Here is a 24,362-nt window from a genome sequence, read left to right on the forward strand (position 1 = left end):
CACGTCCGACAGTCAATTACACGATTCGGTAATCGTTTTCTCCTCCAATCGCCCAACTCAGCAATCACTCGCCTCTAGAATCACGACTTGACCTCTAATCGTTAGCTTCTACAGCAGGTAGTCCGATCGCCCATCTCTACAGTCGTCCGACCCGGCTTTCGATCGCCCAATTCCTGTTTAGGCACTCCGATTATCTGATCGGAGGTTATATCAATGATTCTTGGTAGTAGTGGTTTTTGGGACAACATAATGTTTGGCGTCTCAGCGTGCTTGTGAGACGGTGGCGGGGCGGCTGAGCATAAGTTGGATGGCACCAACTATCCTATGTAGTCATACATGATGCAACATGTATTAGTGGTAAAACAGCTTTGGACCTATGTATCGGGTTCAGAAGTGCATCCTCTTTAAAGAGCACCGTCTCTCAGACTATCGATGCTTTAAGTGCATTTCCCGCTCAATTCCTCTTACACCTCCCTTATAGGAGCAAGCCAAGTGGGATAGAAAGGATGCAGTATAGCCAAGTGGGTTAGAAAGGATGCAGTATTGGCACAACATAATGGCAAGAAGCAGTGATTGTTTGGCGTGCTTGTGACGGTGGTGGGGTGGCTGAGCATAAGTTGGATGGCACCAACTATCCTATGTGGTCATACATGATGCAACATGTATTAGTGGTAAAACAGCTTTGGACCTATGTATCGGCTTCATAAGTGCATCCTCTTTCAAGAGCACCGTCTCATACTAAACCCCAAAATGGTTGTTAAACACTTTGCGGGACAACAAATTGTCCACGCCTCTACATGCTAGAACAAGATCACCTATTCGCCATGCATAGGACTATTTTGTTGATAACGCATTCATAGCTACAACATGCAACGAGGAGCTTGCTTCTTTTGAAGATGCTTTATAAAGTGAGCATTGGATGACTGCCATGCAATCGAAAATGAATTCTTTTCATGAAAATGGCACTTGGGAATTACGTGACTTGCCCACAGGCAAGTGCGCCATAAACACTAAGCAGGTTTACAAGTTTAAACATAAAACAAATGGTACCGTTGATCACTACAAGGCAAGGCTAGTCATAAAGGGGTATGTCCAAAAGCAAGGGATTGACTATAAAGAAACCTTTGTGCCACTTCACGTATGACTACCATATGTTGTGTCATTGCATTAGCAACACATTTTGATTGGCAAGTGCATCAATTGGATGTCAAAACATCTTTTCTCCATGGGGATTCGCAAGAAGAAGTCTATGTCACCTGACCTTTAAGTTTTGTTCAAAATGGTTTAAAGGACAACGTATGTGTTTGAGTAAAGTCTTGTATGGACTAAAACAAGCACCACGGTTATGGTACCAAAAAAATTAATGCTTGCTTGATTGCTCTTGGTTTTAGCAATAGTCCGATAGAGAGCACACTTTATGTTTGCAAAGTTGGTTAGGATTTGATTATCTTATACTTTATGTGAACGATATACTTTTGATTGGTCCCAATGAGGAGCAAATTGTAGCCCTCAAGGTTGACTTGCAATATAAAACACATTGTTACTCTATCAATCCTAAAGCTCTAAGAATGTTGTTTTTCATGCTTTCAAAGTTGTAACTCTATCAATCCTAATCTCTAAGAATGTTGCTTTTCATGCTTCCAAAGGACTTTGGCCTCCTCTTTGTTCACCACATTAAAAAGCTTCACAATAACAAGGGCCCTAAAGAGCCATTGAACTTATTGCTTATGGTCGGCGAATCCTTGTACCAGTGCTAGCTCAACTATTTAATGAAGTGTTTCCCTTGTACTCGGTCATCTAATACCATTATCCCTTTCACAAGCCTTGTTAAGGATTCCTAACGCTGCATTATTTTGTGAAACAACTACGAGCCTCGAGGTGTTCTTATCAATTGATATTGGCTTTTCATGCCATCCTAGTGCTCAACCTCTGAAATCTTTCAATATGAATAGCTAATTACTTGATGGATTTTTGTCTATCATCAATTGATAGAGATTTTGCTAACCCACCCAAAGAACAAACATACACGACTTGAAATTACCATTGTTAGGAAAAAATACTGAGGGCCTTTTACACATACATCCCACCTATCCCCCCTGTCAAAGAATTTTAACGGGCGTGGCGGACTGCAGCTCATAGACGGGCAAACAAGCACCCTTCTGCATAATGCAGGCTATGTGTAAAGACCATGAAAACCAAGCAAAACCTGGCTGCTCCTAAACTTCTACTTTTTTCGTTTGTTTGATTATAATCTTGAATGTACAGATATTACATACTGTCTTTATTGTTGAATAGCAAACCCATTACGTAAGCCAAAGAAAACATCCCATGTGAAGAGAGGAGATACAAATCAGCACACTGTCTTGTTCCAGTTACTGCTGAAAACTCACTCCTACAAATTTTCCACCCCTCATCAGACTCGTAGCAGATACTGTCCCAGAATTTTGTACCGTTGGTGGCACCATCCCTCCAACTACACCTTGAGGAGGCTGAACTGTGGACATTGTAGTTGGTGCAAGCACTCCTGCTGTTTGCTGCAAAGGGTTGGAAAGCTGAGGCATTTGCACTTGAGGAAGGAAATGTTGCTGCCCTGTAATGAAAGGAGGTGCTACACAAAGTTGCATTCCTTGGATCCCGCCCCCTGCACCATATACCAGGCACAAAATTAGACATATGCCAGTAAGAATAAAGACGGATAGGTTACCAAGATTTAAAATGCCAGTCTGCTTGAATATTGCAAGTATATGAAGAAAGCACACCACGATGTTTTGGCTGCAGTTGCTGAGAAGATGCCTGGGCTGGCTGGGGTGGTGGCAATGGAGGCCCCTGCATGGTTACCATCTTAGTATTGAAATTAAATAATACTCCTAAAAGGCATCCGACAAGTGAACCCAACCAAATCCCCCCTCCCCCCCACAAAAAAGACGTGTGTGTGTGCGTGTGTGTGTGTGTGTGCACTGTGTGTGTGTGTGTGTGTGTGTGAGGCCTTCTATTCAATCCATGAGGAATCTAGATGTTATTGTGGCCCCTCTAAGAGGTGGTTCACACACAAACACACACAAACACACACAAACATTTGAGTGTTTACTCCTTTTTAGAGGATGTTCACACACACACACACATTACCACATTTTTATCCAGGCTTAGAAGCCTTTTCACACACAAGTAAGACCTTGATTCCCAACAATCCCCCCCTCAAGGGATTACCTCATACTATGTCAAGGATAAATCTAGGCTCATGGTTTCTCATGCCAGTTTTCCTGGTCAAGGATAAATCACATGGCTCTAGTTTCATAGGCCAATTATGGGGTCCCAAGGATAGAGTACACACAGGATCAAGTCGCATACACAACACACAACACAACTCACATCTAAACAGTATGCAACACATAGCTGAACAGAACACAACATATATCTTGGACTTTAATAAGCCTAGACATGCACACAGAAAAAACACATAAATTTGAGAAAGAAATTTGTGCTCTGTAGCACCACATTTATCATCATCCCCTCTTGATACCAACTTGGCCTACTCATTTGAATCATTACATAGAGCGGATTTTTAATCTCTTGCTACAAAAAATTAGGGTTCTCCAAAAATTAGGGGCTTTTTGAATTTGACGCTATAGGAGGCGGTAGCGACTCTCCAATGCTTGATATACGCCCTCAATTTTAAAAAATAATGTGGGATTTGAGATTAATGCTCTGATTTTGCATGATTTTCAAACATTGGAAAAAGCCCTAAAATTTGCTCTGATGAATGCTTTTCAATTTTTGAACAGGAGGATGATTTTTGAAAAGCCCCAAATCGATTTTTTTGTACCTTCTTGATGATTTCTGCAAGTGTTGCTTGCTCTGCTTCTTCTGTTGATTTGATGCGTTTTTTTTTTTCTTTTGCTCACTGTTGTGTGTCGTCTTACGTGCAGGCTGTTTGTTGGTCGGCAGCAGCTGCTAAGATTGTGAGAGCTTAGCTAAGCTTATGACGAGGCGGCTGTGTCAGCAGGGAGGGAACACGAGCGAGGGAGTTGCTCAGTCTGTCCAGATTCTGACACCATCAGACCCCGACCACCCCCAGCTTATAAGCACCGGATTCAGGATATCGTGGCCCACCATCAAGCACCTCGTCCTCACAGCAGACTATCAACATCTCTAGCCTTCTTGTATCACCCATGTGGACATCCTAGATGGGCCCTTGCCTGACATACAAGGTTGATTGATTGTTTTTATTCAGCTCTTTCATATCCCATCACTTATTGTACCCTATACGTGGCATAGTAGGATCTAGATTTTTCATCTTGTATAATCTCAGAGTCTGAGATCTAAGCTTTCAGTCTTCAGTTTTAGCTTACTAATGTTTTCTCTTATTTCATCCATGAAGAGATTTCATGAACACTATGTACACATCATTTTGGTCTCATACATCCTTTGGGTCTTTTGAAGACGTTAATATTTCGTTCTTCTTCTTCTTCTTCTTCTTCTTCTTCTTCTTCTTCTTCTTCTCTCTCTCTCTCTCTCTCTCTCTCTCTCTCTCTCTCTCCCCCAGAGCCACCTCCACCCAACTTGGTTGGCGGCGACGGATCTCTGGTCAGCCCGACTGGAGAGCATGGTGGCCACGCGCTCTCTTGTGGTTTCAAGGCCGCCCACAGTCGCCTACGGAACAACAATGATAAGGGCAAAGGGAAGTCTTCATCGGAGAAGTCTTCTGAGAAGAAGCCCGACCTACAGCGTGATGCTCTGAAGGCCGAGCGGACCTATAACCATTGTGGCAAAAAGAGGAAGTGTGATGCTGTGAAGGCCGAGCGGACCTATAACTATTAGAGGAAGTGTCCGCAACGGAGTACCGAGAAGAATGCTGATTCTTCAGCTACAGCTGCAAAGACTCCGGCTTTTGTGCACTTGGAGATTATGGACAGATGCTTCATCTTCTTCGAGCAGAGAGACAGTTGGTCTCACCATCAGGGATACTTGGGAGTGGATTCTCGATAGTGGTGCTTCCAGGCACATGACTCCTTCCCAAGAGTTATTACAAGATCTTCGACGGTAGTCAGGTCACATCCTTATTGGTGACAAGTCCGCTATCCCTATTCACAGTGAGGGCAGGTTAGAGATTGTTCCCGACGGCAGAGGGGGGAAGCATTCCTCCCAGGTTCTTTATGTCCCATCCCTTGGTTTTCATCCGTTGTCAGTGCATGAGGTTTGCAAGGCTGGCGTACAGGTGGAGTTTAATGAGCATTTTGTTGCTCTCTGGGACAAAGGAACATGCCAGGTTGTATGAGAAGGCAGAGTGGAGAATGGGATCTACAATTTCTCAACACTCTCTCTGACAGGTTCTCTATTAGGTGATTTGTGAAAGTTTCATCGTGACCACTTGAATGTGGATGCGCTGCGGCAGGCTTTTCGAGACCAGATGGTGGATGGCTTGCCAGAAGCTGGCAGCAAGCAGGGACATTCCAGTTCTTGCGTTCGTCAGTCAGAGAAGCCTTTACAGGTGAACTATGCTTGATGTATCATATCAAGCGGGACAAAGAGCCTACTGCAATTGAGAAAGCTCTTTCCCAGGGGACTTGTAGGAAAGCCATGCCAGTGGCAAATGGTGACTTACAGAAGGAGGTGTATGTTGAGCAGCCTCCAGGCTTTGAGGTTCCGAGAAAAAAGGGGGTGGTTTACAGGTTACAGAAGGCCTTGTATGGTCTTCAGCAAGTTCCCAAGACTTGGCATACCAGAGTTACAGTTACTAATCCTTGTGAGCAGGTTGAGCAGGTTCATGCCTCTTTGTATCGGACGCTTGTTGATTCATTGATTTGGTTGTTGAACACCAAATTGGACTTGAGCTTTCCAGTGGGACTGTTGAGCTCATTCATGCAGATGCCCCTGAAGACTCATTGGGACGCAAGATTGCGGATCTTGCGGTATCTGCAGGGTACGAAGGATCTTGGACTCTTCTATGACACTAGAGGGGGAACGAGGAGTCAAATTCCAAGGTTGGAGTGACTCAAATTGGGGAGGAGATCCAGACACAGGAGATCTACATCAAGCTACAGATTTACCCTTGGCTTAGGAGCTATTTCATGGAACAGCAAGAGACAGCCAACTATTGTCTTGTCTTCTACAGAGACAGAGTACTGGGCTACTTGTGGTGCTGCTTGTGAGGTGGTGAGGTTGCAGAGGTTACTTGGCGAGATTGGGTTTCCATTGGCGGAACCCACAGTCATCCAGAGTCACTTTGTTCGTGAGAAGTTTTTTGCTGATGACATCTTGCTAGTGTCACCAATTGGCCGACCATTTGGTCCATTCCTAGTTTTTGCGTCTCGTTCACTTGAGGCCAGGCCGGTGTCTCATGTGAAGAGGCCAGTATTTTGCTGACATGGACGGGAGCCAGACTGGTGCCACCCGTGTGTTAGCAGGATGGTGTCGTATGGACGGGAGCCAGATCAGTGCCACCCGTGTATGACCTGGACTGTGTTCGATCCATGGGACTGTCACGCCATGGAAGAGCCAGTATTCGTGCCGTGTTTTACCTATGGGACTGTCACACCATAGGGAAACTCGTGCCTGGAACTGTGTCTTACCTATGGGACTGTCACTCCATAGGAAGACCAGGTTTTTATGTTTTATGTCGTGCCAGTTTTGTGCCGACAGATATTTTGTACATGTTCCATGAACGGGAGATATGTCCATGTTACTATTTGCACATGCACACATATTTTGCATGTTTGAAACTGTTTTCGCATGACATGTATTTGTGTGTTTGCCTGCTTGACGTGTTACTTACTGAGCGGGGACGCCTGCCAGTGAGTCGTGAAGTCTGCCCTGTATTCTGACAAGTTTCAGTGCATGTGAACAGGTGGTGAGTATATGGTATATGTTGTTTTAATATTTAAATTCTAACCCCTTTGTTTTATAAGGTTAGGGGTTCACACTTATTTAAAAGTGGGCACCCCCTTTGGGCACCCACTTAGGGGCCAAGGTGGGGAGCCTCACTTTTAAGTGAGTGTGGGGGTGGGCATGGTCACCTACCCCCACTAATCCCCCACATGCAAACGTGGGTATGACCAAGATTAACTCCACTTGAATATTATTAAAAAAGTTCCCTCCTTCAAGCGTAAAACGAATCGTTTCCTTCTGGCGTGGATTTCCCATCAACCGGCGATCATCTTCTCTGGCGCCTGATTTTCCCCAGGCGGCTGGCTGCAACTGTTTCTGTACCCCCTGTACTGCAGGCTGTACCTTCTGAACTGCAGGCTGCGTACCTTCTATATTGCAGGTTGGGTACAACATCTCTTCCCTTAAGCTGGCGGCTGGCTGACTTCCTGCACAACGACTGCTCCTGTTTTTCCTCTGCTGTTGGCTGCGCCTCCACTTCTACAGGCGGCTAGTGTTGACTTGTGGTGCGCTTCACACATAAGCATTGCTGCAGGCGGCCATCTCCATACAGCATACGCTGCTCTCTGCAGGCGAATCCCCTGGTCTTGCAGGCTGCGTGTTTTCACCAGCAAACTGCCCTTGCTTTCCTCTCCAACAGGCGGCTATTTTCCCTTGTACAGCAACTAAACCTTAATAGTCAGGCGGTTGTGCACTATTACCTGACGGCTGCAGCACTTACTGTTGGTGGCTTCATCATACCACAAGTGTTGGTTTTCTTTTACGGAGGTACCTGCCTTGGTGGTTCACCACGAGGCAACTGCTTCTTCATCACCTGGATGACTTCTTCATACTTCGAGTATGGGTTTTTCTATCAACCATTTACAAGTAAGTAATTTTCAGATTTGAGTAAAGTATTAGATGTTTAAATCTGATAAGGGATTCATCCCTCTACGGCCACACCTGTTCGGTGCCGGGTTGTCCAAGCTGTATTGGCGAACCTCGGTCCAAAGCCACTCCTCTACATGATCTCACGAAGAAGAAAACTGCTTTCAAATGGACTTCAAAGTAACAGGATGCTTTCTTGTAGCTCAAGCATGCGATCATATGTGGTCCAGTATTGATTGTTCCTGACTTGCACAAGTCATTCGTGGTTGAATGTGATGCTTGTGGTGATTGCATAGGAGCTGTCCTAAATCAAGAAGGGCATGCAGTTGCATACGAGAGCCGTCGTTTGCATGATGTTGAGCTTCATATGGATATCTATGAGAAAGAGCTCTTGGCTGTAATTCACGCCTTAAAGATTTGGAAACACTACCTTCTTGGGGCTGAATTTGTAGTCAAAACAGATCATCAAAGCTTGAGATACTTTCTATCTCAAACCAAGCTTTCAGAAAAGCAGATGAGAATGGCAAATTTTCTTTCCATGTTTCATTTTCAGATTGTGCATACTCCAGGAAAGAAAAATGTGGTGGCCGATGCACTATCTAGGAGGCCTTATATTGCTGCAGTCTCAGTGGCCTCTCATGGAGATCTATCTGCTATGAGAGATTTGTATCATTTGGATGCTGATTTTTGCCATATTTGGACTGATTTGATGGCTGGTCATTCACATGCCTCTTATGTTATCAACGAGCGTTATCTCATGAAGGATAATTGCCTATGTGTGGTGAAGGATTTGCGTCCAAAGGTTATGGACGAATGTCACGCTCCACCATATGCTGGTCATCGAGGTATTATGCCTACTACTCGCATGATTCAGAGGTATTTCTTTTGGCCAAGCATGCGTAAAGATATTGAGGCTTATGTGCGTGCATGTATCACTTGCCAAAAGGTGAAATTTGATAGGCAAAAGCCTCCAGGTTTGCTTCAGCCATTGCCTATTCCCTCGCAACCTTGGGAAAGTATCACGATGGATTTTATTATGGATTTGCCTAGATCCCAGCATGGGAATGATGCTATTTGGACTATTGTGGACAGGTTTAGCAAGCAAGCTCATTTCTTGCCCGTCAAGAAAACCATCAAAGCTGATCATATGGTAAAGCTTTTTCTTGCTAATATTTTCAAGCATCATGGTATGCCTAAATCCATTGTTGGGGACAGAGATCCCAAGACTACAAGCCTATTTTGGAGGGCTTTATTTGATAATATGGGTACTAAGCTTGAGTTTTCATCAGCTTATCATCCCCAAACGGATGGCCAAAGTGAAGCTGCAAATTCAGCCGTGTTGGATTTATTGAAATGTTATGTGGCAGATCAAAAGAATGCATGGGAGAAGTATCTTCCACTTGTTGAGTTTGCCTACAACAATACAATCCATGCTTCCACAGGAAAGGCTCCGTTTGAGATTATTTATGGCAGAGTGGTCTTGCCACCCATCCTTCGTACAAAGGATGAGATTTTTGCAGCTGATGAATATGTTCGTGACTTGGATGTTGCCTTTGGTCAGGTGCGGACAGCCATTGCAAGATCTCAGGATAAGCATAAAATGGCTGCTGACAAGCATAGAAGGGACATGGAAGTCAAAGAAGGTGATTGGGTATTGCTCAAATTTGAGAAGGCTAGGCTTCGGAAGAGGCCAGGACGAGAAGGATCATATCCTAAGCTTTCTCCTCGCTATTATGGACCCTTCAAGGTGATTCACAAGATCAATGAAGTGTCCTACAGGCTTGCTCTACCTAGTCATTGGAAGATTCACAATGCTTTTCATGTGAGTCTATTTCGGAAATATGTGGGGCCAGATCCTGATGAGCCTGTCACAGAAGATCCGCCAGAAATTGAAGAGCTTGAGGAGATCCTCCAGCCAAAACAGATTGTTTTTCACAAGGAGAGAAAGCTACCTGCAGGAAAGCTTTCCAGATACCTTGTGAAGTTTAAAAATTATTTGCCTATTGATGCCAAATGGGTAAATGAGGATTATTTTGCAGATTATCCGCAATTGTTGCAGGCATATCTTGAGGCTTTTAAGTTGAGGTCAACTCTTTAGAAGCCCGGGGGGATGTCACCAATTGGCCGACCATTTGGTCCATTCCTAGTTTTTGCGTCTCGTTCACTTGAGGCCAGGCCGGTGTCTCATGTGAAGAGGCCAGTATTTTGCTGACATGGACGGGAGCCAGACTGGTGCCACCCGTGTGTTAGCAGGATGGTGTCGTATGGACGGGAGCCAGATCAGTGCCACCCGTGTATGACCTGGACTGTGTTCGATCCATGGGACTGTCACGCCATGGAAGAGCCAGTATTCGTGCCGTGTTTTACCTATGGGACTGTCACACCATAGGGAAACTCGTGCCTGGAACTGTGTCTTACCTATGGGACTGTCACTCCATAGGAAGACCAGGTTTTTATGTTTTATGTCGTGCCAGTTTTGTGCCGACAGATATTTTGTACATGTTCCATGAACGGGAGATATGTCCATGTTACTATTTGCACATGCACACATATTTTGCATGTTTGAAACTGTTTTCGCATGACATGTATTTGTGTGTTTCCCTGCTTGACGTGTTACTTACTGAGCGGGGACGCCTGCCAGTGAGTCGTGAAGTCTGCCCTGTATTCTGACAAGTTTCAGTGCATGTGAACAGGTGGTGAGTATATGGTATATGTTGTTTTAATATTTAAATTCTAACCCCTTTGTTTTATAAGGTTAGGGGTTCACACTTATTTAAAAGTGGGCACCCCCTTTGGGCACCCACTTAGGGGCCAAGGTGGGGAGCCTCACTTTTAAGTGAGTGTGGGGGTGGGCATGGTCACCTACCCCCACTAATCCCCCACATGCAAACGTGGGTATGACCAAGATTAACTCCACTTGAATATTATTAAAAAAGTTCCCTCCTTCAAGCGTAAAACGAATCGTTTCCTTCTGGCGTGGATTTCCCATCAACCGGCGATCATCTTCTCTGGCGCCTGATTTTCCCCAGGCGGCTGGCTGCAACTGTTTCTGTACCCCCTGTACTGCAGGCTGTACCTTCTGAACTGCAGGCTGCGTACCTTCTATATTGCAGGTTGGGTACAACATCTCTTCCCTTAAGCTGGCGGCTGGCTGACTTCCTGCACAACGACTGCTCCTGTTTTTCCTCTGCTGTTGGCTGCGCCTCCACTTCTACAGGCGGCTAGTGTTGACTTGTGGTGCGCTTCACACATAAGCATTGCTGCAGGCGGCCATCTCCATACAGCATACGCTGCTCTCTGCAGGCGAATCCCCTGGTCTTGCAGGCTGCGTGTTTTCACCAGCAAACTGCCCTTGCTTTCCTCTCCAACAGGCGGCTATTTTCCCTTGTACAGCAACTAAACCTTAATAGTCAGGCGGTTGTGCACTATTACCTGACGGCTGCAGCACTTACTGTTGGTGGCTTCATCATACCACAAGTGTTGGTTTTCTTTTACGGAGGTACCTGCCTTGGTGGTTCACCACGAGGCAACTGCTTCTTCATCACCTGGATGACTTCTTCATACTTCGAGTATGGGTTTTTCTATCAACCATTTACAAGTAAGTAATTTTCAGATTTGAGTAAAGTATTAGATGTTTAAATCTGATAAGGGATTCATCCCTCTACGGCCACACCTGTTCGGTGCCGGGTTGTCCAAGCTGTATTGGCGAACCTCGGTCCAAAGCCACTCCTCTACATGATCTCACGAAGAAGAAAACTGCTTTCAAATGGACTTCAAAGTAACAGGATGCTTTCTTGTAGCTCAAGCATGCGATCATATGTGGTCCAGTATTGATTGTTCCTGACTTGCACAAGTCATTCGTGGTTGAATGTGATGCTTGTGGTGATTGCATAGGAGCTGTCCTAAATCAAGAAGGGCATGCAGTTGCATACGAGAGCCGTCGTTTGCATGATGTTGAGCTTCATATGGATATCTATGAGAAAGAGCTCTTGGCTGTAATTCACGCCTTAAAGATTTGGAAACACTACCTTCTTGGGGCTGAATTTGTAGTCAAAACAGATCATCAAAGCTTGAGATACTTTCTATCTCAAACCAAGCTTTCAGAAAAGCAGATGAGAATGGCAAATTTTCTTTCCATGTTTCATTTTCAGATTGTGCATACTCCAGGAAAGAAAAATGTGGTGGCCGATGCACTATCTAGGAGGCCTTATATTGCTGCAGTCTCAGTGGCCTCTCATGGAGATCTATCTGCTATGAGAGATTTGTATCATTTGGATGCTGATTTTTGCCATATTTGGACTGATTTGATGGCTGGTCATTCACATGCCTCTTATGTTATCAACGAGCGTTATCTCATGAAGGATAATTGCCTATGTGTGGTGAAGGATTTGCGTCCAAAGGTTATGGACGAATGTCACGCTCCACCATATGCTGGTCATCGAGGTATTATGCCTACTACTCGCATGATTCAGAGGTATTTCTTTTGGCCAAGCATGCGTAAAGATATTGAGGCTTATGTGCGTGCATGTATCACTTGCCAAAAGGTGAAATTTGATAGGCAAAAGCCTCCAGGTTTGCTTCAGCCATTGCCTATTCCCTCGCAACCTTGGGAAAGTATCACGATGGATTTTATTATGGATTTGCCTAGATCCCAGCATGGGAATGATGCTATTTGGACTATTGTGGACAGGTTTAGCAAGCAAGCTCATTTCTTGCCCGTCAAGAAAACCATCAAAGCTGATCATATGGTAAAGCTTTTTCTTGCTAATATTTTCAAGCATCATGGTATGCCTAAATCCATTGTTGGGGACAGAGATCCCAAGACTACAAGCCTATTTTGGAGGGCTTTATTTGATAATATGGGTACTAAGCTTGAGTTTTCATCAGCTTATCATCCCCAAACGGATGGCCAAAGTGAAGCTGCAAATTCAGCCGTGTTGGATTTATTGAAATGTTATGTGGCAGATCAAAAGAATGCATGGGAGAAGTATCTTCCACTTGTTGAGTTTGCCTACAACAATACAATCCATGCTTCCACAGGAAAGGCTCCGTTTGAGATTATTTATGGCAGAGTGGTCTTGCCACCCATCCTTCGTACAAAGGATGAGATTTTTGCAGCTGATGAATATGTTCGTGACTTGGATGTTGCCTTTGGTCAGGTGCGGACAGCCATTGCAAGATCTCAGGATAAGCATAAAATGGCTGCTGACAAGCATAGAAGGGACATGGAAGTCAAAGAAGGTGATTGGGTATTGCTCAAATTTGAGAAGGCTAGGCTTCGGAAGAGGCCAGGACGAGAAGGATCATATCCTAAGCTTTCTCCTCGCTATTATGGACCCTTCAAGGTGATTCACAAGATCAATGAAGTGTCCTACAGGCTTGCTCTACCTAGTCATTGGAAGATTCACAATGCTTTTCATGTGAGTCTATTTCGGAAATATGTGGGGCCAGATCCTGATGAGCCTGTCACAGAAGATCCGCCAGAAATTGAAGAGCTTGAGGAGATCCTCCAGCCAGAACAGATTGTTTTTCACAAGGAGAGAAAGCTACCTGCAGGAAAGCTTTCCAGATACCTTGTGAAGTTTAAAAATTATTTGCCTATTGATGCCAAATGGGTAAATGAGGATTATTTTGCAGATTATCCGCAATTGTTGCAGGCATATCTTGAGGCTTTTAAGTTGAGGTCAACTCTTTAGAAGCCCGGGGGGATGTCACCAATTGGCCGACCATTTGGTCCATTCCTAGTTTTTGCGTCTCGTTCACTTGAGGCCAGGCCGGTGTCTCATGTGAAGAGGCCAGTATTTTGCTGACATGGACGGGAGCCAGACTGGTGCCACCCGTGTGTTAGCAGGATGGTGTCGTATGGACGGGAGCCAGATCAGTGCCACCCGTGTATGACCTGGACTGTGTTCGATCCATGGGACTGTCACGCCATGGAAGAGCCAGTATTCGTGCCGTGTTTTACCTATGGGACTGTCACACCATAGGGAAACTCGTGCCTGGAACTGTGTCTTACCTATGGGACTGTCACTCCATAGGAAGACCAGGTTTTTATGTTTTATGTCGTGCCAGTTTTGTGCCGACAGATATTTTGTACATGTTCCATGAACGGGAGATATGTCCATGTTACTATTTGCACATGCACACATATTTTGCATGTTTGAAACTGTTTTCGCATGACATGTATTTGTGTGTTTGCCTGCTTGACGTGTTACTTACTGAGCGGGGACGCCTGCCAGTGAGTCGTGAAGTCTGCCCTGTATTCTGACAAGTTTCAGTGCATGTGAACAGGTGGTGAGTATATGGTATATGTTGTTTTAATATTTAAATTCTAACTCCTTTGTTTTATAAGGTTAGGGGTTCACACTTATTTAAAAGTGGGCACCCCCTTTGGGCACCCACTTAGGGGCCAAGGTGGGGAGCCTCACTTTTAAGTGAGTGTGGGGGTGGGCATGGTCACCTACCCCCACTAATCCCCCACATGCAAACGTGGGTATGACCAAGATTAACTCCACTTGAATATTATTAAAAAAGTTCCCTCCTTCAAGCGTAAAACGAATCGTTTCCTTCTGGCGTGGATTTCCCATCAACCGGCGATCATCTTCTCTGGCGCCTGATTTTCCCCAGGCGGCTGGCTGCAACTGTTTCTGTACCCCCTGTACTGCAGGCTGTACCTTCTGAACTGCAGGCTGCGTACCTTCTATATTGCAGGTTGGGTACAACATCTCTCCCTTAAGCTGGCGGCTGGCTGACTTCCTGCACAACGACTGCTCCTGTTTTTCCTCTGCTGTTGGCTGCGCCTCCACTTCTACAGGCGGCTAGTGTTGACTTGTGGTGCGCTTCACACATAAGCATTGCTGCAGGCGGCCATCTCCATACAGCATACGCTGCCCTCTGCAGGCGAATCCCCTGGTCTTGCAGGCTGCGTGTTTTCACCAGCAAACTGCCCTTGCTTTCCTCTCCAACAGGCGGCTATTTTCCCTTGTACAGCAACTAAACCTTAATAGTCAGGCGGTTGTGCACTATTACCTGACGGCTGCAGCACTTACTGTTGGTGGCTTCATCATACCACAAGTGTTGGTTTTCTTTTACGGAGGTACCTGCCTTGGTGGTTCACCACGAGGCAACTGCTTCTTCATCACCTGGATGACTTCTTCATACTTCGAGTATGGGTTTTTCTATCAACCATTTACAAGTAAGTAATTTTCAGATTTGAGTAAAGTATTAGATGTTTAAATCTGATAAGGGATTCATCCCTCTACGGCCACACCCGTTCGGTGCCGGGTTGTCCAAGCTGTATTGGCGAACCTCGGTCCAAAGGTGCTGAGATCGGGAGAGCCAGGCGTTAGTACGAGAGCGCCTGTTTGTGCGTGGTCTCGGAACACCAGTGAGGCGCTCTCCGCGGAGTCCAGTGAAAGCACAGGACCGCAGAGATTAGGCCACAATAGTGGTCGTTCTGCTTCGAGTTTTCTTCATCGAAATCCGAGCCTACTTGTACTGTTTTCATATGTACATGGACATTATCTGGTTCTCAGAACCCATGGAGCATTGTATTCATTAAATACTCCCAATAAATATATCATATATTGAGGGGGGGGGTCGGCCCGTTCCGGCCCCAGTGCTGGTGTCCATCTTTCCATTTCTGTTCATTTAAAGTTCAAGTTATTTTAAGTTGTCCATTTCATATTTGTGGTTTTAAAGTTGTGCTATTAAGCGTGTGGGTGTCCAACGGAGTCTTTCCCACTTGACGGGATCGGTTTCAGCTAGAGTTTTGTTCGACGGAGAACAATGCAATGGACCTCTTCACGAAGTCTCTACCTCAGGAGATGCTCCAACAACACTCCAACTCATTGGGGTTGTTCCACATCCAGGAGCTGAGAGGGGTGTTAGCAGTCATCTCCTGTCTGTACATATTACTCAGTGAGGGTCTTTGTTGTGGGTATGCCTGCCCAAGAGTTTTTTCCATTTTTTCCATGTCTGTTTCCCGGTTTTTTGGGTCGTGGGGGTTGCCTGTTGCTAGCCGACTCACTCTGTACTGGCCGACTAATGTCTTCTGCTGGCCGACTGGTTCTTTTCTCAGTCGTGGACATCTTCCAGTGCAATCGGCTATTTTTGGGCTAGCCGACCAGCACTGTAGGGTGGTATAAATACCACCCTTGCTCCCACACTCTTTTCTATATCAGATCTTCGTGTATATAGCAAAGTTTATACAGCTTCTCTCGCTCTACACTTTTGAGTTTTGTTTCTCACAGCAGTTGTCTCATTTTCTGTTGTGCATTTCGATAGTATCACCTATTAAAAAGGTAAAATTTGATAGGCAAAAGGCACCACGTTTGCTTCAGCCATTGCCTATTCCCACGCAGCCATGGAAAGGTATTACAATGGATTTCATTATGGACTTGCCATGGACCCAACAGGGTAATGATGCTATTTGGACAATTGTGGACAGATTTAGCAAGCAAGCTCACTTCTTGCCAGTCAATAAGACCATCAAAGCTAAGCATGTCACGACCTTGTGTTTTTCTCTGGAGAGTATGCAGATGGGCACGGGGACATGGTGGACATGGTGAATGGAATCAGTTTGGAGTTGAAAAGGAAACCCATATGTGGACAACCCCAAGTGTGAAGGGGACAAAGAGATTTTAATTAAAAAGGTTTTATAACCTTTGGTGGCCCAAAAAGGCTATTTTTGGGGAGGCTACTCTCTCTTGGAGGATGCGCCTATTTTTCTCTCTCTCTTGCTTTTTGGAAAAAACAAGGGACTGGCGGGCTGTTTTTAGGCGCCTCTCTCTTGGTATACATGTGCTGGGGCTTTCTCTCTCGCACACTTGGAAAGGAGGCGAGTAGATGGCATGGCTGCTTACAGGCGCCTTTTGATGGGTGAAAAAGCACACGGCTACAGGCGCTTCTCTATTTTTGGTGCAAAGGCAAAGGGCTGAATAGGAGGCGGCGGGCTGGAACTGCGGCACATGCTTTCTCTCTCTCTCTTTCGCTTGGCACACTGAGGACTGGACTGCTCGTACACGCTGGCTTCCTCTTTTGCATGGAGGCGGCTGCGGGTCAGAGGACCACACGTGGGCTGGTTCTTTTTTGCAAGGACAGCAGGCTCTTGATGGTTGCAAAAGGGAAGGTGTTAGGTGGCCGTTGGATTGGCTGCAGGTGGACTGAACAGCCACTGCAGGTTCAAGTGTCAGCACGTCATGCTTTCTCTCTCTTTCTCTTGGCAAACAAGCAGCTGCAGGCAGTGCTGGACAGACAGTGCACACTTTTCTCCTGGGTGGCCAGGGGCTGGTTTCACTAGACATAAACGCAGACAGGGGCTGGTTTTTCATGAACATAGACATCATGTCGATGGCGTTCAACTGATGGAACTCTCAGCTTCCCTTTGCTTTGGTTCGGGACTGTTTTAGAAAGGGTTTATGGACTATTTCGTGGCAGTGCATGTGGCTACGAACATGAGCAATTTTGAGACTGTTTATGGCCTGTTTTTGGTTGGCTGCAAATTCAGCTATGTGCTTGGGTTTCCGACTGCAAGTACAGGTCAATTGAAAGTGTTTCTTGGTATGGGAGTGATGCAAGCTTGCATGGCTGCGCGCTCATGGAGCAGATTGTTTTCTTCCTGCTAGAAAGGAACAAAGGGACCTACAGTTATGGGCATCTCTATCTTTCCAGATGTTTCATGAGGGAACAGGTAACTAGATGTATGCCGTTGTTGGCACTATTGTTGAATGCTGCTATGAATGGTTCTGTATGAAAACGGGACAAAAGTTTCAAAGGGAAACATGCCTAAGGGTTTCATGTGGAAACAGGTCATAGGTTTCTCGAGGAAACATGTGTTTGGGTTTCTCCAGGAGATAGGTCACATGCAGGCAGCGGTCACAGAAGTGGACACATGTTTGGTACAGCCTTGCTACTGATTGGACAGGGGACAGGGAATCCATGACAGAGATGGATAGTATCCTTGGAAGGTAGAGGGAGTGTACAGGAGTGTCTACTGTATGGTATGCTGTGCTGTGATGAGAGTTGTCTTATGAGAGACAATTTGGGAGTCTGTGTGTTGTGATGCAGAGGCATTGAATGTGTCAGGGTGTGATGCTGTTCATAGGGTGAGAGGCTATGGATGGTTGTGGCAGCCCTGATCATGGGAGAAATCTTCTGTATGTAGGATTCAATGTGTGAGAGTGTTTTGATGTGAACAATGGCTAGACTTGTTTGTGGATGCCGAGTGGATATGAAGCCATGATGCAGGGTCTTTGCAGGCTTTAGGAGTTCTGTTGTGACGGCTGAGTTTCCAGCCTTATTGTAATCAAAGCTCTTATAATCAATTAAAGAAATACCGCAAGGGGCGCCACTGCGTTTTGGGGCCAATCGGTGTCTGTGTATTGTTTGCAGGAGCACTCTAGCTCCCCCTGTTTGTTTTCCTTTTCTTGGTCCTCAAAGGTGTTGAAGTGTTTTGTGTGCGAGTGTCTGTTTCAACACCGCTCTTTGGTTTCGTCTGAAGACCGAGGCCGGTTTAGAAGGTTCCGTTGCCGTGACATCATCGACTTTCTCAAGTAGGCGAGTCCGTGGTTGCTCTGGTTGGGACAATCGCCAATTTTCCTAAGGAGGTGAGGTCGTGGTTGTCCCATGAGAGTCACATCAAAAGCTTCAACATGTGGAAAGTGAAAAGGAAGTGCAAGAGGCAGTGCAGGATTGTGTGTCTTTGCCTATATTAGGTGAAGAGCAAAAGCTAAAGATGAAGCTCAGGAGAAAAGACACCAAGGACAAGAAGTAGTCGGCCAGGAACAAGAAGCAGTTGAAGTGTTATGGTGCAAAAGATGGGTTGAAGGCTATGGCTTTTGACACTTTGTCACCGGGTGTTCGGAAGGCAGCTTCTTTCTATGTTGAGCAGTGGTGATCTACTATGCTTCATTGGGGACTTGTGCTTACCACTTGGGTGGAGTGCAAGTAGGTTTTGGGTGCCTGAGGATGTATCAGATGAGGCTCACACGGAAGTGGAGGAACTTGATGAGGTTCTTATTCCCGAGCAGATACTGGCACATAAGGAAAGAAAAGGTACAAGGTAAAGTTTCCCATCGCTATCTTGTGAAGTTCAAGAACTATTCACTGATGGATGCGAAGTGGATGAAGGAGGGTGACTTGGCAGATTCACCTCACGTATTGCAGCTTTATCTTGATGCCTTTGAGTTAGAGCCGACTCTTGCTACGGCTCATTCAGGTTCAGCAGAGCTGGGGTCTGAAGCATTGCCTGATGCTCAAGAGGGGGGTAGCACCTCCGCTCCCTTGTTACAGACAGGCTCAGTTGTCATTGAGGAGTCGCTTGGTGACATCCTTGTATTCACCTGAAGATACTGGAGGCTGACAGTACATCTGCTTATGGGACTTCTATGATATTGTGTACTTGTCACATGAGATGGTAAAGTTGGGTATGGTTCACAGTTGGCCGCACCTTGAACTATAACTGCAACTATGGATAACTCTATGGAGGGCATAAGTCTTGCGAGCAGTCCTAGAGTTGGTTTGGTTCATGGATATATGGATCGAACTCTATTTGTGTATGTATGCATACACTTTTTGAGGTATTATTGTATTCTGGTGCCATTGGATCCTGGTACCATTGAGAATACTTTGAGTAATACTCTAGATTGTGTCGTGTGATGCATGTATATTGGTATGATACATCAAGTACTTCATTATGTTCATGGATGCACCACTGGGTGTGACTCTTGTGGGATGGCCATGAGACATATGTGGGAAGTACTTAGTGGATGTATTGCTTGGATGCATTGAGTGCTTTCATATGCTCATGTTGTACCATCAGTCGTGGGTCCTGCGGGATGCCCATGGGCGTAAGACTTGCGAGCAGCCCTTAGACTGTTACTTTAGAGTAGGTAGAGCATTCTGAGGAGCATATTGTTTGCGAATGCATATAAGTGTCATGCATATGTGTGTCATATGTAGAATGATGCATGGTTTTGTTTTTGGCTAACACAGTTAACGTGTTTCCACTTGGTTTTAGACTTTTGCTGTAGGTTCTGCAGGAACAAGCAAGAGTTGTTTGTCACTTTGACATGACGGTGTGACCTTATTGTGCAGGATGATTTTTGTTTTTCTTTCATCACCCACATGCACTTGAGGACCATTGCTTTTGTCGTATGGGGAGTCTTTGCTCATAAGATGCCTTTCTGTGCCATTGAGTGCAATCGAGGACGCTTGCTATTTTTCAAGAGGGGGGTTATGTCACGACCCTGTGTTTTTCTCTGGAGAGTATGCAGGTGGGCACGGGGACATGGTGGACAATGTGAATGGCATCAGTTTGGAGTTGAAAAGGAAACCCATGTGTGGACAACCCCAAGTGTGAAGGGGACAAAGAGATTTTAATTAAAAAGGTTCTATAACCTTGGGTGGCCCAAAAAGGCTATTTTTGGGGAGGCTACTCTCTTTTGGAGTATGTGCCTATTTTTCTCTCTCTCTTGCTTTTTGGAAAAAAGAAGGGGCTGGCGGGCTGTTTTCATGCGCCTCTCTCTTGGTATACATGCGCTGGGGCTCTCTCTCTCTCTCTCTTGGAAAGGAGGCGAGCAGATAGCATGACTGCTTACAGGCGCCTTTTGATGGGTGAAAAAGCACACGGCTGCAAGCGCTTCTCTATTTTTGGTGCAAAGGTGGAGGGCTGAATAGGAGGCGGCGGGCTGGAGCTGCGGCACATGCTCTCTCTCTCTCTTTCGCTTGGCACACCGAGGACTGGACTGCTCATACACGCTGGCTTCCTCTTTTGCACAGAGGCGGCTGCTGGACAGAGGAGCACACGTGGGCTGGTTCTTTTTTGCAAGGACAGCACGCTCTTGATGGTTGCAAAAGGGAAGGTGTTAGGTGGCCGCTGGACTGGCTGCAGGTGGACTGAACAGCCACTGCAGGTTCAGGTGTCAGCACGTCATGCTTTCTCTCTCTTTCTCTTGGCAAACCAACGGCTGCAGGCAGCGCTGGACAGACAGTGCACACTTTTCTCCTGGGTGGCCAGGGGCTGGTTTCACTGGACATAAAGGTGGACAGGGGCTGGTTTCACTGTTCATAAAGGCGGATAGGGGCTGGTTTTTCATGAACATAGACATCAGGTCGATGGCGTTCAACTGATGGAACTCTCAGCTTCCCTTTGCTTTGGTTCGGGACTGTTTTACAAAGGGTTTATGGACTGTTTCGTGGCAGTGCATGTGGCTACGAACATGAGCAATTTTGAGACTGTTTATGGCCTGTTTTTGGTTGTCTGCAAACTCAGCTATGTGCTTGGATTTCCGGCTGCAAGTACAGGTCAATTGCAAGTGTTTCTTGGCATGGGAGTGATGCAAGCTTGCATGGCTGCGTGTTCATGGACATCTCATCGTTTCTCTTCCCTCTCTCTAGAAGTTGGCACCCTCTTGCATGAGGCCTTTCAGCAATATTTTCCCAACTCCATATCCAAGCTTGCTAGTGTGTTTTTCAAGCTTCCAAGAGTGTTTCCAGGTGGTGTTCACTCTCCCACACACTCCCAATGACTGAAATTCAATAAAACAGCTCTTATATTTGCTATAATTTCTGGTCTTTTTGCTAAAAACCCTAATTTCAACCTTTCTTTCTCAAGTGGAACCATAGGGGAACCTTTCCCACGGTTCCCTTCATCCTCTTGAAGAATTTTGTTGCAAACGATCGCGATTGAAGATTTCAACACTCCAAACGCTTCCATCGCGAAGACTTCCGCTGTCATCAATTGTACTTGCAATTGGTAAGCTTTGATGCTTAAATATGGAAGCAAGTAGCAAGAGGGAGGAGTAGGACTCCATGTTCACATACCCTGTGTAGTGTTCTCTTGTCCTACGTGCTCTCTTGCAGATTGTTGCTACCATGTGTTGGTGGAACAACGAAGGACACATGGTAGGAAACATGGGCACTTGAGAGGGTAGTGTGAGTTACAAGTCTACACCGACAACCACATTGTTTGCAATACTCTATTCATATGCATTGGTATGGACATCTAGTTAAAAATGCCCATGACACTATGTACTTGATTCTCCCAAGATCAATATACTTTATTTGAGGGAGGGGTCGGCCGTTCCGGCTCATTGTGCATCTCTCGTCAATTCAGCAAATTACGTCTTGTATTGAGCATGTTGTCCATTAAATCTTGGTGTATTTAAGTGTATTGATTAACATTGTGTTCAACCAAGTGACATGTTCTCCTTACGCATTCGCGAGGACGCGAATTAAATTAAGGGGAGAAGAATGTTCCGTCTGATCGGCCTAGGGCTAGGGTGGGGAACACGTGGACTAATCTAAGATTAGGATTAGGATTAACCCAGAATTAGGGCCAAGACTTAGCCAAGGGTGTGGGACCTAGAGGGTTCACACGTAGGCTAAGGGTGCTAGCAAGAGGAAGTCTAGATTAGCCATGGAATCGGAAATAATAGCCACAGGCTAATAATAATAACTAGGGACTAATAATGACTAAAAGCTTATAAATAAAGCAAGAAAGCTTTATAAATAAAAGCATGACACTTACAGCAAGATTATTACTATATAAGTGACTTGGGGTCACTTACTAGACACAAGAGATCAAGTAGCAATGCGATAGCCTGAGGTTACCAAGCAGCGTGTAGGATCTCTCGGCAATTGGGTGATTTGGGTTGGTGGTATGGGACACCACATTGGAGTTATCGGTGAATGGCAAGCTCGTGGCAAACTGACCTTAGGCTCAGGGTGGTCCGAGATATTGAACCTAAAGTTGGGTGGTGAGTCGCTAGCCACAATCTATCATGGTCACGCGATGAGTTCGACATCGAGTCTATGGAAACCTTGCTAGGTTTGTCCTCTATCCTGATCCACATAGGTTCTATGTTAGATAATCCATGGGCATGGTCTAGTAAGGCTTATAGACAACCACTTGTGCTGACCACGGGAGCTCATGACACAGATTGGGGTGTGGTGGTATCTTTTATTCTTGACTTTGTATGGATTATATTGACCCTTAGGTTGACCTAAGGTTTGACTTTGGTGTTTAGGGGGAAATTCGGTTACTTCAAGGCTACGATATAGGAGGGAAAGTTGGACATTCCACTATGCGCTTTCCCACACACCCACACGAGGGTACGATTTTGTACATCCTTCATGCCTCGAGTTCATGCTTTGTCAAATCCAAGCTTTGATACCAATGTAAAGTCCACACTAGACCATGCCCATGGATTATCTAACATAGAACCATTGTGGATTACGATAGAGGACACACCTGAGACACACAAAGATGCGGGGGGGGGGGGGGGGGGGGGAAGAGAGAGAGAGAGAGAGAGAAGGAAAGCTAAAAGAGGCATGGATTAAAACGGGAAAAACCGTGAGTAAAAGAAAAGCATAAGTGGGCTTTTCTTTTTGTGCTAAAGCAGGAGGGGGCTTATTTTTAAGCTTCAGCTTTAAAAAAGTACAAAACTAAAGCAAGTGTGTTTTTTCTAATTCATTCCCCTATAAATTCAGCCTCTTCCTTCAAAATGGCTCATATATACATGTTGTGTAAAATCTACATACGCCATCTCGAAGCTCTTAACCTCTGAAAGCTACAAACTTTGCTTCAGCCCTCTCACCTACCCACCAAAAGGCTTTTCTCCTAACCTTTCACTTCTTTCCAGCCCAAAACCTGTTACATTTTTGCCAGTGCTTTTCTCCAAGTTTGCACGTGCAATTTTGTGTGCACCAGAACTATATGGAGTTAGTGGGTAGTAATTCCGTGAAGTCATCTGGCAATAAAGACATGGAATCAATTGGCAATGATGACTTTGAGCAAATAAAGCCACCGGGGCCAATGAGGTGATAGCTCAAGTGGTGAAGGTGTTAGCCTAGGACCAAGAGGTCCTAGGTTCAAAAGCCCCCTTGGTGCTTCCTCGGCGGCAACCTACGGGCGGCTACGGACGGCAAAATTTGGTAACTATGGGAGGATCTTGGACCAAAGGCCAGTTGAAAAATAATAATAATAAAGCCACCGGGATGGCTAGGATTTTACCCGACACCAACTGTACATGAAACCGGCCTCTGATAGAAAACCAGAGTGCGGTAAGAGCTAACACTCGTCCACTTGTAGTCTAGATGAAAAACCAAACACAGATTGGAGCTAGAGTGCCCAAATCTGAAAACACAACGACACCTGTTGGCCCCAAAGCTTGGCGCCCCTTGCGGTATTTCTTTATTCCATTAAAATACTATGTATGGCTGAGTACAAAACAAAAACCAGCCAAGAGTTTACACCTGTAGTCCAATCTGACTGCCCACAAATCCTTCTCAGCACAGAGGATCTATGTACACAGATCTGTGTCTTCAAACAACACACTGTGCCTCCCTCTGATCAGCCAAGTTCACAAAGCAGGCCAGCCATGGGCATACATCTGGCATAACTCATAAGCATGATACATCTTCTCAGCTCAACATACATGTGCTGTTCAATCCCTGTCTTAATCCCTTGTCAATCTGCTATACTCCTCCTCTCACAAGGAGCCAGATAACACATACCTGTAGCAGACATCAAGCAATAGAAAGAGAGATGGATGAACAGAGTCAAGGCTTACCAAGTTCAGCTCGTGAAACAACTCTGGAGGAAGCAACAG

At 45.5% G+C, this 24,362-nt stretch overlaps 1 protein-coding gene across 3 annotated transcripts in view; it reads right to left on the bottom strand.

The window, feature by feature from the left end:
- Positions 1-2,211: 2,211 nt before the first annotated feature.
- The window catches only part of LOC147638085 (uncharacterized), a 71,550-nt gene continuing 49,399 nt past the window's right edge, over positions 2,212-24,362 (bottom strand). For all 3 annotated transcript variants that reach the window (XM_086797970.1, XM_086797969.1, XM_086797971.1), the window contains exons 13-14: positions 2,760-2,826; positions 2,212-2,641 (exon numbers count right to left, since the gene is read on the bottom strand). In XM_086797970.1, the coding sequence (XP_086654096.1) occupies positions 2,373-2,641; positions 2,760-2,826 (336 nt within the window). In that variant the 3' untranslated portion in view covers positions 2,212-2,372. The remainder of the gene's footprint in view (positions 2,642-2,759; positions 2,827-24,362) is intronic.

Source organism: Cibotium barometz, chromosome 5 (genome assembly GCF_041138505.1).
Source record: "Cibotium barometz isolate CiBa-2024 chromosome 5, ASM4113850v1, whole genome shotgun sequence".
In the NCBI taxonomy this organism is placed as follows: domain Eukaryota; kingdom Viridiplantae; phylum Streptophyta; class Polypodiopsida; order Cyatheales; family Cibotiaceae; genus Cibotium; species Cibotium barometz.